Below are 14,467 nucleotides of genomic sequence, written 5' to 3' on the forward strand. Positions count from 1 at the left end.
TACCTTTGAATTCAAGCCTGTGAAGTTAAGTGCAAATTCCTTAGTTACCTGTGCGTGTCCTCCTTGTAACTTTTTGCAAAACTTCCAGCACCCGGCCTTTTTAAATGCTTTCTTCACCTCTTCATTTCTCAGCGTTATGTCCAGGCCTTCAGGTTCAGTCCTTAGAGGTTTACCGGATCTGTGCTCTTTTTTCTCCATTGATTCTTCCAAATCCTCGCAAACAATAACTACCAGCTCCGGTTGGAATTGTGTTTCTGCTTCTGTTTGAATTCAGCCTCGCTTGAATTTTAAATTTTTCCGTTTAAAATCTTTCAAGATGTAATCTTGCAGATTTGTCATTCATGCAAGACTTACGGCCATCATTAAGATTTATGCACGGTTGTCTTTCTTGGGAATGATAATTCGTGCGTATCAACAAATCTAGTGGTGGTGATAGTGGCAATGGGAGGTAAAATGTGATAAGAGGGCTACATGAGCTGACATGAGAGGACACGGCCTATGACTCACCTAACAGACTTGACATTTCGGGAAAGATTCGCTGCGGAATGTACGAATCCATGATTTCGCAGCGCTGTCAGTTTAAAATTTTAATGATGCGCTGCGAAACTGCCTAATCATGATACGCTGCGAAACTGCCTAACTATGATTGCGCTGCGAAACTGCCTAATTGGCATTGCGCTGCGGAATTACAAAAAGACACGGTGGCTGACAGAAGATAACAGGTGGCTATAAAACAATGGGAGATGGAGGAGAACCAATGGGAGCTGAGAATAACAGACTCAAAAACTCATCAAAACTCCAGATTCTAAGGGAAAAAATTAAAACCAAATTAAACTAACACTGACCTTCATCATCGGGCTAGGATGGAAAGTTACATGTATCAATTTTAGTTCTAAGTGATAACAGGTTCCTTGTCTATCTGTTGTTCTAGGTTATCCACCGACCTAGGAGAGATACTTTTGACCATAATCGTAAATCTCATATAACAATAACCAAACTAGAAATGGAGCACCACAAAAGGAGGAAAATCCCAAACAATGTACCAAGATCACCACCAAAAACTAGTTGCTAAATCAAATTGCAAAAGCACTTGTAGAGAGATTTTCAAAATGCCCAATTACAACCATGTTTTGAAGATTGAAAACAAAGTTAAAAGAATATATTGAATCTAGTCAAATGATGAGCTATCATCATTGTTCACATAACAAAACCAAAAAACCAAAACCTCCTCCATCATAGTCTAGTTTTCCAAGACCAAAGAACAAATTTGAAACATCTAGAACCACACATGAAAGCCAAATTCCCACTAGAACACCAAGAACAATAAGCCACCCAAAATTCCCAAACTACAACAAGAAAACACATAAAAACCACCACCATAAATACCATGGGAAGCACCTCCACCATATAAATAAACAATAAACCATTATTTTTGAGACCATGAGAAAGAAAAAACTAGCACCCATAGGCATACTCAATCTACATTCCTCGCTAAAAAAGATCCACTGCAAGGAGAATACCATGTAGATAGGAAGAAAACCATCAACAATATATAATTAAACCTTAAGTACAAATGATTAAACTACTTCGAAACCACTATAATATGAAAATGAAAATGCCCCTCTAGGAAACCAAGTCACTCCTCCACTATGTACTTGAATGAAAATCCCCATAATAAGACATCAACATTGGTAGAGTCAACGAAGAAAAATGTTGGGCATGGAATCCCCCCCAGGGCATGTTTTGGGGCTCAAAGCCCAAGTTTTGACCCATTCTTGTTGTAAAAGATGTGCGGATTGCAGGTGCGAAGTGCGAAATATATGATAGAGTCACAAGGTTGTCCACCCTAGTTTTGTAATGTAATGTCGGCTGGAAAAACCTACCGATGGTCCACGGACCATGGGATTGTATAAATAGAGCGAGGCTCTAAGTGTAGAGATAGAAAAGAAGAATAGAGAAAAGGAAGAGTCTAAGTGACTCAGTGTGTCTTTGGGTCGTAGAGTAGGAGAAGGCTCTGCAGCTAAGTGCACGAAGGCCTAGTAGTCTGTAGCTAAGTGTGCAGACCCCTGTAGTTGAGTGCGCAGGGCAGAGTCAAGTCTGTAACTGAGGAAGGAATTAATAAAGAGAAGTTTGTTATCATTTTGTGTATCTGTTCTCAAGTTAATGCATGTTTGATATAATTTGCAAATATATTGTTTATTTACTGCGCGCACCTATATGAATGGTTTATGTTGTTAAGTGTAACTTAAAGGCACACAAGTAGGCTAAAATAATCAACTAACATTGGAATACCAGTAAGGACTTGGGTAATAATGTAGAAGTGCAGCGTTCGGCCCCCGAGTAGGGCTGCACGAAGGTAGTATAATAGGCTGCGAGGTATGGGAAAGTGCGCAAAGTGAATTGCGCACAAGGTCGAACCGCGGACCACTTGAACTCATCAAACATCTCCAGGTTGTGAAAACCTGGTTCTAGCACCCTCCCATACTACTTCGGGTGAGACCTCAGTTCGCGCTCTACGTACTATTGCCAAAAGGGCCAGTAGTACTGGGATTTGTTTGGCTAACTTAACTCTAAACCTGGGTCAAGCCCCTATAAGCCAACAAATGGTTTCGTTGTCGGGACCAGGATCTGCATAAAAGATGTCTGATGTCATATCACTGGAATCTGACAAAGAAAGGAATTGAAGAGTGGTTGGACAGAAAGATTCACAAGTTCGTGGCGCAGGAAAACAAGAATCCGTGGTTATCAAAGGAAGAGTGGTGAGATTGCTATTTTTATAAGGAAATCCACAAAATTTTCTTTGCATCCTTCCCCTCTAAGTTGTATGAGTGGATCGTGAAGCTAGCAGATAGTCAAGGAAGGTGTAGGCTCGACAAACCTATTGTGTTAACTCCAAAATTGGTGCACAGATTAGAAGCATCGGAAGATAAGATCGCACGCGCTATGGACCATTGGCTCGATCGAATTATAGGAGGGTTTATCATTGAGTTCGCAGTAGATACTTCAGTCAACTATAGCGAGGCGGAATGACGTTTCCTCAAAGGACCGTGAGGTAAGTACATTAAATATTTGAACACTTGGATTAAAATGCTACTGTGTGAAAAGCGGGTTATTCAAATAAATTGATGTTTGGGGCTACGCAGAGTGGGAGGATCTACAGAAATGAAGGTAGTGTAGAACTAGAGTCTAGCCCCTTGATTTCACCTCCGTGGGAAAGCGAGGAAGAGCTCACGAAAGTCTCACCAAGAAGCGTGATCAGTCTAATAAAGCAGTGAATTCTACACATACCACCCCCACCTACACCACCACTAGTTTCACCATCTTCACCTCCGTTTTTGCCCACACCACCTTCGCCACCACCACAGTTTAAAATGGCAAGCGCGATAAAGTTGCTTGTGTTCAAAGGAGTAGGGAACAAAGATCTAGACTAGTTTTGGTTCGTGGTAAAGGTTGTATGGGAAGTGCAGGGAGTCACGGATGACAATATAAAGAAGGCAACACTGGTAAGTGCTTTGTAGGATCGCGCACTGACGTGGTACATTAAGCATTCCAATGACAATCCAAACACAGGGATAGTGGATATCTAAGCTGCGCTAAATAGGGAATTTAGCAGGCCAAAATCAGAGACACAGTCGATAATTGGATTTAAGGAAATCGCGATGCTTCCAGATGAGACCCCCTGGGAGATGGATCAGAGGCTGAAGTGTATGATTCATGAAGCCAACATGACCTTGACGGATGGGCAACACCGCACATGGTTTGTAGCTTTGCTAACATCGCATCTAAGGAATGCGCTGTCACAACAGAGGCTATCCACTCAGGCCGAGGCCTTGGAAATTGCAATGAGACTGCATGAGACCCTGATACAAGATCCTAACCTGGGAGTCTAACAGATCCATGCGCAATTGAAAAACTTGTGTCTTGAGATGCAAAGTTTTAAACAAGATAGGATGGCTCGCCCAAAAGCCCGCGAGGAGGTATGGTGCATAAAGTGCAAGGGCCAGGGAAATGACAAGGACCATTATCCAGAATTCGTGAACTACCTGGCGGCAGGAGGACCAGTGCCACTAAGACCAGAGGCACAAGCATGACCAAGCACGATGCCTGCATTATGGTGAACGATTTGTCAAATAGGAGGAAAGCATGCTACAGATAACTATCATCTATTACATAAGTATACGTAGAGTTCCCAGTAGTTGTTTCGTAACTTCTGTAGGTCAGTAGGCCATGATGAGTGCACCTGTAGAAGTTATGAACTGATGATGGAACGAACTCCTACCTACAGAGTTCAGGCCAAAACACGGGCCTTCAATCAAAATGTAGGGATGGTGTGCACTAGATTTCAGGGGCGCAGACGCGGTCGAGGAGGAATGGGACCAGGAAGGGGTTGCAGACAGCTGATCTGTTACAATTGTGGAGGGCCAAGGCATTATGCCCGTGATTGTACAAATCTGACGAGACTGTCATGCTTATATTGTACCCAATTTGATCATGAGAGAGAGGACTGCCCCACACTCGTAGTAAAGACAAACTAGAACCAGAAATGGACCCATCAATGCTCACTACCTTTTTGGAGACATGCATGAAGCTGCTGCGTGACAAAAAAGCTATGAAGGGACTGCAAGAACTCATCACTAGATGTGCTAGGACCACACCAGGAGAACCGCGCGTAGTCCGGAAGCTCGGGAAGCACACAATGCTAACAGGAAGGGAGATGATATTGACCACGTAGATCAAGGAATATGAAATGGATCAAGTGATTTTGGATCTAGAATTGGACGCGAATGTCCTGCCAAAGAAGACATGGGAGTGCATGGGCAGGCCTGCATTGCAATGGTCTCCTATTCAATTGTGAATGGCGAACCAAAAAAAGATCCTACCCATGGGAAGATTGCAAGGAATAACGGTGGATATCGAAGGTGTGAGTGCGCTTGAAGATTTCGAAGTGATAGAGATTGTTGATGACAACAATCCCTATCCCACGCTATTGGGAATAGATTGGGCCACTGACATGAATGGAGTGATAAATATAAAGAAGCGCAAGATGATTTTCGAGAACAAGTCACTATGCTTAGTGTTACCTTTAGACCCTGCGGAAGGATCACACTACACAAAGTCAGTGCGCGACTACGACAACAATGATGATCTAGACTGTATCTACAAGATAAGCACGTGGGAGCAGGAATGGGTGAATCCAATAGTGGATGGTAGGATTTTGTGGGAGCACGAAAGCTCCTGCACCTCAGATTCAGACAAGGAGATAGAACGATGGTAGAACTAGTTACACGATATAACCACGCTCAACTACAACATGATGACAAGGTCGCTGCGATGTGTGGCAACAGAAAGTAAGAGATTTGCCTATGTATGACAAATTGACCGAGGTAGATGATTCGCTGAACAACTTTGAAAGAGAAGTACTAGAATAGTAGCGTTTCGGTGCTCTGAAATGGGCACTGCACACTATGCCCGTAAGATGGTGGGGTACGCATCAAAGAAGTTTTGAGGATTGGCGCGAATGCAGAAGGATGATGCGCATGTAGTTTGGAAAGCCTTAGATATGGTTAACAGATAAGTATGACGGATTGGCTGATCCACGTGCAAACATCGCGAAATGGACCAAGGTCTACAGGGAAGAGCCACAACCTGAGTGGGTGCACCTGTTCTGTCATACCCTGGATATCATACCCATGAATTGGTATACTGAGAAGGAGCTCTGTCATGGCACGGGCAAATGGGATATCTTGCACGAAGGATTCCTGCTAACCTTCATGTTTGAGGATCATCTGTGGGATACTGTTGATGATGCACTGCAAGCAGTAAAAGCAGCTATCTTCAAAATACCTCTGGAGCCAATGGAAGTGCTGCAGTCGGAATGGGTGACCCAGCTGAGCTGCGCGCTAGAGTGTTACAATGTAGCCATTAAGGAGGATGATGAATATCCACAAAAATCAACATTCCACAAACTGAAGGATATCGCGAGGTTCAAGGACCATTGATTGAAGATCCTGACATCAACGAGCCAGTAAAAACAAAGCAGGTAAACATTGGGATGGAGGTTGAACCAAAGTATGCAATGCTCGGTGACTATTGGGATGATGCCATGGTGGATAAGATTGTTGAGTTACTCTGTCAGTACCAAGACTTATTCCTGACCAAGATTACGAACTTAAATGGGATCATTGGCGATTTAGAGATGATGAAGATCACCCTATAACCTAACGTGAAGCCGGTTAAGCAGAGGCCTTACCGCTTGAATTCGAAGTACAAGGAAAAGGTCTGTGTAGAACTAGACAAAATGCTCGCAGCTGGAATTATTGAGCGGATGGAAGAATCCGACTAGGTAAGCCCTATGGTAGTATAGGAGAAAAAGAAGAAGGGTGAGATAAGAATATGCGTGGACATCAAGAAGTTGAATGATGCCTGCATACACGACCCATTCCCGACCCCATTCATAGATGAAGTATTGGAAAATGTTGGCAGGCAAGAAGCATATTCTTTCAACGATGGGTTCTCAGGGTACCACCAGATCAAAATTGCGCTAGAAGATGGGAGAAAGACCACCTTCACTACTGAATGGGGCTGATTTCAATACACCGCCATGCTGTTTGGGTTAAAAAATGTGCCAGCCATCTTTTCGCGCATAGTTGTTGCCGCCTTCAAAGAATATATCCACAAATTCCTAGAGGTATATCTGGATGATTGGACTATCTTTGGATTGGTTAAGCACCACGTAGCAAGCTTATGCTTAATGATGGATACTTGTTGATGACACCAGATTGCACTGAACCTTAATAAGTGTACATTCCTCATTCCCTTTGGGAACCTACTGGGAAATGTGGTTTGCAAACAGGGACTAATGGTAGACCCCACGAAGATTGCAGTGATTCTGAATTTGGAAGCACTGTGAAGTGTTAAATAGTTGTGCCTACCTTGGGACACACAGGATACTACAGAAAGTTCATTAAAAGCTATGCTTAGATCATCGCGCCAATGGAGAAACTATTGAAAAAGGATGTCACATTCTGCTGTAACGATGATTGCATGAAGAGTCTAGATGTCCTAAAAGGGAAATTGGCCTCCGCCCCAATCCTGGTCTTCCCAAAATGGGATGTGGAGTTCCATGTTCACGTTGATGCGTCATGCATAGCACTAGGAGCAGTGCTAACACAAGAGGGTGGAGAGGGCCTAGATCACCCTTTCGCGTTCACAAGTCACAGGTTGTCGAAAGTCGAAAATAATTATTCCACAATCGAACGTGAGGGGTTGGCTATGGTGTACACACTCCAAAAATACCGTCACTATTTACTAGGAGGACATTTCAAGATGTATACAGACCATTTCGTGCTAAAATACTTGGTCAATAAGCCTGTGTTAGGGGGGGGCGCATTTGTAGGTGGCTCTTATTGTTCTAAGAATATGACTTTGAGGTCATGGTAAAGCCGGGACGACTGAACATAGGACCGGATCACTTGTCGCGTATTGAGATAAGTGAGGAACCTACTAGTTTGGAGGAAGGATTACCTGACACACAACTCTTTGCTGTACGCATCGCAGATGGACACTTTGAAGATATAATCCACTTTCTGACAATAGGGACTGTGCCAAAGGAATACTCCATTCAATAGAAGAAGGAATTGGTGGTACACGCGGCGGATTTTTCTGTCATCGCGGGGAACCTATACAAAATCGGAAATGATGAGATATTACGAAGGTACGTACCTGAATTTGAACGAAGTCAAATCCTCATGGAAGCACATGGGGGCATTGCAGGAGGCCACTATGCAGGATGAGCAACATCACAAAAGATTCTCCGCATAGGGTTGTGGTGGCCAACTCTTCATTAGGATTCAAAAGCACACTGTAAGGCCTGCGATATATGTCAAAGGACCGGTAAACCATTGCGAAGGGACGAGATGCCTTTGAATCCACAAATGACACTTTAGCCCTTCGAAAAGTGGGCAATCGACTTTGTGGGACCTATCAAACCCTAGGGAAAAACGGGTGCGCACTACATCATCACCGTGACGAAGTACCTGACACACTGGGTGGAAGCGCAGCCAGTTGAAGACTGCACGGCCGCTACAGCTGCGAAGTTTTTGCTTGAACATGTGTTGACCTGATTTGGCTGTCCAAAAATCTTAATGAGTGATCATGGTACACATTTCCTGAATGAAACCATTAGCACACTCATAGTAGAGTTCTAGGCATACCATCAGAAAAGCACACCGTATCACCCACAAGCCAATGGGACAGTGGAAGCATTCAACAAAGTACCGGAGACTGCGCTAACCAAAGTATGTAACGCACAGCGAAGCGATTGGGACCTGCGGGTACTAGCAATACTATTAGCTTATAGGACAACGTGCAAGAAACTTACGGGACAAACACCTTTCCAGTTAGTTTATGGAGTGGAAGCTGTCATGTCGATGGAGTATATTGTACCTAGTATATGAATAACATCGCTCACAGGTATGACGGACCGCGAAGCTCTAGAAGAAAGGCTCGCGCAATTGGAAGAACTTGAGGAAGAATGGTTCCTGGCTAGTTTTCATCAACAGGTACAAAAGCAGCGTGAAAAGGCCTGACACGATCGCCATATTAAGTTGCGCACCTTTAAAGTGAATGACTTAGTGCTGTTGTATGACAGTAAGTTTGAAAAATTCCCGGGAAAGTTCAGAATGCATTTGCTGGGACCATACGTGGTTAAGGAGGTCACAAACGGTTAAGGAGGTCACAAACGGAGGTGCAATATAGCTGGTCAAACTAAATGGAGAACCTTTCCCAGGCAAGGTGAATGGCAGTCGCTTGAAGCCCTACACAGGTGGCCCGACTATCTGACTAACCAGCAGAAGCATAGTCTTCGCGCTCCAAGGATCTGGACAAAGGCGTGGGACTATAAACATATGCAGTAGATACCGGTATAGATGTAGAGAAGCAGTTCAGACACAAAGGTCTCAGAAAAATGCATGCAACAGATCCAGCAAGCAGCAGCTCAGTGCGCTGCTGACCTCTGCGTAGTTCGAGAACAGCTGGAGGGTCTCCGTGCAAAGATCACCGCACCGACAGAGTGACTCGAGGGTGAGTTACGATGTTTGTGTTGGGGGCCTGTTGGGCATGGAAGCCCCCCTAAGGCATGTTTTGGGGCTCAAAGCCCAAGTTTTGACCCATTCTTGTTGTAAAAGATCCGCGGATTGCGGGTGCGAAGCGCGAAATATATAATAGAGTCATAGGGTTGTCCACCCTAGTTTTGTAATTTAATGTCGGCTGGATAGACCTACCCATGGTCCACAGACCATGTGATTGTATAAATAGAGCGAGGCTCTAAGTGTAGAGATAGAAGAGAAGAATAGAGAAAAGGAAGAGTCTAAGTGACTAAGTGTGTCTTTGGGTCATAGAGTAGGAGAAGGCTCTGCAGTTGAGTGCACAAAGGCCTAGTAGTCCGCAGTTGAGTGTGCAGACCCCTAAAGCTGAGTGCACAGGGTAGATTCAAGTCTACCGAGGAAGGAATTAATAAAGAGAAGTTTGTTATCATTTTGTGTATCTATTCTCAAGTTAATGCATGTTTGATATAATTTGCAAATATATTGTTTATTTATCGCACGCACCTATATGAATGGTTTATGTTGTTAAGTGTAACTTAAAAGCACAAAAGTAGGCTAAAATAATCAACTAACATTGGAATACCAGTAAGGACTTGGGTAATAACATAGAAGCGCAGCGTTTGACCTCCGATTAGGGTTGCGCAAGGGCAGTATAACATGTTGCAAGGTATAGGAAAGTGTGTAAAGCGACTTGCGTGTGGGGTCGAACCGCGGACCACTTGAACTCATTAGACATCTCTAGGGTGCGAAAACCTGGTTCTAGCACTCTCCCATACTACTTCGGGTGAGTCCTCATTTCGCGCTTCGCGGACTGTTTCCGAAAGGGCCAGTAATACCGGGATTTGTGATTTGTTTGGCTAACTTAACTTTGAACCTGGGTCAGGCCCCAATAAGCCAACAAAAAACACAAAAAAAAAAATCTAAACCATAGTAAGTAAATCTAATAAACTCATGATGACAAACACCATGAGAAACACCTCTGCCAAACAAATCAAGAGTAAATATTTGTTTCTAAGATGACATAAAGAGGGGATGCTAACCACAAGAACATAAAAAACTATTGTGGCACAAACCAACACTCACAGACATGCTCAACCTCCATTCCCGACTTTAAGAGCTCCATTTTTGGAAAAACTCAGAGACACAACCATTACTAATATAACACCAATCATTAAATACACCCACCAAAAAAAACATTACAATTGACACCTCCACCATCATAACCTAACATTTCAAATTTGATGGCTCAAATGAAAAACCAAAAGGACATAAAAAACCAACACCAAACAAATTAGAAATCACAATCATCCCTTTCCTATATTCCCAACACAAACAATGCCATTATGCAATACTCTAAGAAAAAACAACTAAAAATATAACATTAAATCTCAAGTATAGACAATTAAATTGCTCCAAACCATGAGAATATTGTGACAAAATTAATCCTCCATAAACCCACACCAACTGATTGTTGCATCCTTGGATGCAAATCCCAATGGAAGATGTTAGAGTAGGCAGAACCGACCATGAAAACTTCACATCACTAAACTAAATAAATGTGTCTAGACACATTGCTAAATGTACTTGAAAGCATCAAGACATGTTGACAAAATACATATAGAAAATTAGAACCTTATCTTTAGAAAACCTATAGTTAGAACAAAATTCTGGTCATGTTGATAGGGAGAAACACTATTACATGATCACTATATTCATATGCAACACATGGACATAAATATATCATATGACTTTCAATTTATGTCAGCGTTGTCCCATGAGACGAGAAGAGACTTGGCAAAGTGGCCAAATAGGTGAAGTATAGCATAGTATAAACATGCTACAAATTCAACCTTTTATGGTCATGTTTTTGCAATCATTTTTGTGCAAAATCTAGTTACAAATTATATTAGAATCATAGATTTCAATAGTTGAGATTGCAAAATTTGGGGTTATAAGGATTTTTGAGGTCATTGAATGCAATTTTGCAATTAAAAATGCAAGTCCAATAATGGAAAATTGTAATTCTAACAATTCTCCTATAGTTGGGTTTTGGTGAGATTGTTGTAAAAACTGCAAATCATAGAACATTTAGACCCATTCAATGAGCATAGTCTAAATATTCTACAATTTGGCTCTTTTTCCAACATATTTTTGGGTTAAATTTACCTAAAAATCAACTAGAATTTGTTGGAATTGTATATTTAAGTTGTTGAGTTTCTATAGTCTGAGTGCATCACAGGGTTTTTAGAATGTCAAATCCATTTATACATTCAAGAATGCAATTTAAACAACATGAAATTATGATATGACCAAAAATTATATCACTAAATTCCAATGAAAAAGACAAAATATAATGATGAACTCATTTATACATTCAAAAATGCAATTTAAACAACATGAAATTATGATATGACCAAAAATTATATCACTAGATTCCAATGAAAAAAAACTAAAAATATAAAACATTTAAACTCTGCCTATTAAATGAAATATATATTCAAAAGTCTCCACACCTAAAAGAAAAATAATTTATCTTTTAAATTTTGAAATATTATCCATATAAATTTTAATATACTTATTAAATATAAATTTTCAAATAACATTTAAAACTTTCTTTCTAAATCACAATGTAACAATAATATGGTAATTTAACCTACTTTACATCGTTAATTACTTTATAGGGAAAATATGATAATTACGATGTAAGACGTTCCCTATGAAAATAACTATCCTTCCCAGCCACTTGTACCTTCATGATCCGTTGATCTGAATGTTAGACGATTAAAATAGTCTAGACCATTAGATTGATTTTCGATAGGTATTAATCAGTTACGATGTTATTCAAGTTACGTCAGTTTCCCTCTTTAAAAAACTGCATAGCCTCGAAGGAACCAGAGGACGTGCCAATGGAGGTGATGGTTAATGGAATGGAGAATGAAGAGGGCGATGTTTTAAAAGGAAACAAGTTGCATGCTAACTCTCATGGCAGCAAGTTCAAGTGGGTTGACTCAGATTTGGAGTCGAGTACAGTTTTTGGAATGGCTACTCATGGCTCGGTTAGTATTTTGAATGAAATTTCATTTATCAAAACGATTTTAGGAATGTAAATTTGTAATTTTATGACAGGATTGGTAAATGGTATTTCCTCTTGCAAATCGACAATAGTTATGGTAAGAGAGTTGTAGTTTTTTGTGGGTATGAAGTTTCATTTATAATGTTGTTATTACCAAGAGCAGTTGGTTGCTAATGTTGTTGTTTTGTTATGAGAATGGTTTCAGACTATCTTCTTTGCCCCCTTGTTGTTATTTTATCTGTAACTGAAAAAAATTATGTGTCCAAGTCTCAATCAATTTTATGTCAAACCATTCACGAGTGGATATGTAAAATATATGTTACTTTTCCAGCTGTAGCAATCATGACGTGGAAGTCTATGGTCTTCATGCGAGTGAAATATCCACTAGATAGTGAACTGTAGAAGGCCCAAGGAGTGGCAACAAGCTCATTCAAAAATGGTGCTCTTTTGGTGGTTAAAGTTCTATTGTCTTGATGTTTCTCAAGAACGTCTGCAAAGTGTTTGACAAAAATGTTGAACCAAAAATATTCTGTTTTGGCAAAATTGTTGGTTTGTTGGTCCTCTCTTTTTGCGCCACTATACACAACATTTTAACATTATCAATATGGAGGGCAATATGGAGGGGTGGGGGACTCTTTATTTGCAGTAAATTTGAACTTTGTATACGTTTCTCTGTTTTCTTATTATTGGACAGAATGAATAAACCAGGTTGAATGATCAATGAATACTTCATTTTCTCTTTAGGACTAGGTTGTTGCTAGTTGTTTTACAACATTGAAAATGAAATCTATAACTACATTGCATCTCAAATGTAAAATATAATTGCAAATATTAAACCATACATTTGCTTCTAATTCTAGGGTATTGCTAAAAAAATAAACTAATTTCTCTACTTCATATATTTCCTAACTTACGCCAAGCAAAGGGGTTGCAAACCCTTTATAAAATGGCATATGGGCGTCATATGTTTGTGTTACATTATAGCTCTGCGATATTTGGAAGTGGAAGAAAATGGAGTTGGGAGCACAGATAGTCTCTAAGGAACTAGAGGACGTGCAGATATAGGTGATGGTTAATGGAGTGGAGAATGAAGAGGGTGATGTTTTAAAAGGAAACACACTGCATGCTAACTCTCATGGCAGCAAGTTCAAGCGGGTTCCTCCAGCAGCGAGGAGAAGGAGTCAGTACCCACAGGGAAGAAAGAAAAAGGCCAGAGACCCACTGCCAAAGCACCAAAGACAGAGCAAAAGGAGAAACAAGAGAAAAAGGGTGCCAAAGAGAAGGAGGGCACACCCATATTAATGCCCAGAGAGAAAAGATTACAAAGCAGGGTGGACAAGACCGAGCAGGTCCACATCAGCAAAGGCACCTCGACAGCAGCCTCGACCAAGCCAAAAAGTAAAACACATTCAGCAAAGCAAACCAAAGCGGTGCCACCTGTTTCTATAGGAAAACCGAAACCGGCTTCTACAGGAAGCCAGAAATCAGCTGATAAAGGGCCTTCTACAGGAAGCCCTGAGAAAAGAAAACCCAAGGAAAAGAAAGCCGACATTCTTGCAAGGGAGGCAGCAGCCGTGCTGGCCGCCCTCAGTACACCTCCTAAGCCAAAGGAAAAGAGAAAGAGGGAGGCCCCTCTATATTTTAAAGCTCGAAGAAGTGTGAGAATAAAAACGGGCAAGCCACAGCCTCCATCCAACAGCCCAATCACTATAGAGGATGCCCCTACTTCGCCCAAGGAGAGGTCCCCCTCAAAGATATCGGTCACCTATGAGAGGGGGAGCCCGAAAACAACTACTTGGAAAGAAACGTTAGACCAATTGGCTTCAAAAGCCCGGCTACAGGATGCTGAGGCTGCTCTACAGGAAACCTTAGCCCAGCTTAAGGAAACAGAGAGGATGGAAGGAGAAGCACCCTCATCACCACCGAGGGAGGACAAAGTAGAGCCACCAAGAGAGGAAGAGAAAGAGCATATTCCAGAGCCTAGCCCTCAGCTAAGTCTGAGCTCATATTATAACTTCTTAGAAGCTGGCAAAATTATACCACAGAAATTCACTGTACCACTGTTCTTTGCATTGGAGGAAGAGAGAGTACGAACCCACACGTGGATGAAAATAGCCAAATCAAAAGGTGTGGAAGACATAGGCCCCTTGGAGGAGAAACTCAAGGAGGCAAGAAAGGAACTAGCTATGGCTAAACACGTGGAAAATTGCCAGCGGGTGTTCCTACAGGAAGAAAACGAAAAACTTAGACTGCAGCTACAGGAGCTGAGGGGAGCAACAGGCACATCCGC

The 14,467-nt window shown here is 41.6% G+C and overlaps 1 protein-coding gene across 3 annotated transcripts; it reads left to right on the forward strand.

Annotated features, from left to right (window-relative positions):
* The first annotated feature begins 11,907 nt into the window (after positions 1 to 11,907).
* On the forward strand, positions 11,908 to 13,327 carry LOC149195845 (uncharacterized). 3 transcript variants are annotated; one of them, XM_089408869.1, is made up of 3 exons: positions 11,919 to 12,160; positions 12,231 to 12,274; positions 12,509 to 13,327. In XM_089408869.1, exons 1-3 carry the CDS (start codon positions 12,075 to 12,077, stop codon positions 12,577 to 12,579), a joined length of 201 nt encoding a protein of 66 aa, XP_089264995.1. In that variant the 5' UTR covers positions 11,919 to 12,074; the 3' UTR covers positions 12,580 to 13,327. The 3 variants fall into 3 exon arrangements, 2 of the variants coding, with proteins under 2 accessions (XP_089264995.1, XP_089264994.1); XR_016255183.1 differs by lacking the exon at positions 12,231 to 12,274 and having other exon boundaries at positions 11,908 to 12,160; XM_089408868.1 differs by lacking the exon at positions 12,231 to 12,274 and having other exon boundaries at positions 11,921 to 12,160; positions 13,162 to 13,327.
* Positions 13,328 to 14,467: the final 1,140 nt, after the last annotated feature.

Source organism: Pinus tabuliformis, chromosome 2_2 (assembly GCF_031772625.1).
Source record: "Pinus tabuliformis cultivar Carrire ecotype Pingquan chromosome 2_2, CPIR1, whole genome shotgun sequence".
NCBI classification, from domain to species: domain Eukaryota; kingdom Viridiplantae; phylum Streptophyta; class Pinopsida; order Pinales; family Pinaceae; genus Pinus; species Pinus tabuliformis.

Excerpts from the sequence above, each read along its gene's own strand:
- LOC149195845 (XM_089408868.1), top strand. The coding sequence starts at position 11,939 with ATGTTATTCAAGTTACGTCAGTTTCCCTCTTTAAAAAACTGCATAGCC. Across the intron at positions 12,161-13,161 it reads GAATGGCTACTCATGGCTCG|CTCTGCGATATTTGGAAGTG; the intron begins GTTAGTATTTTG and ends GTTACATTATAG.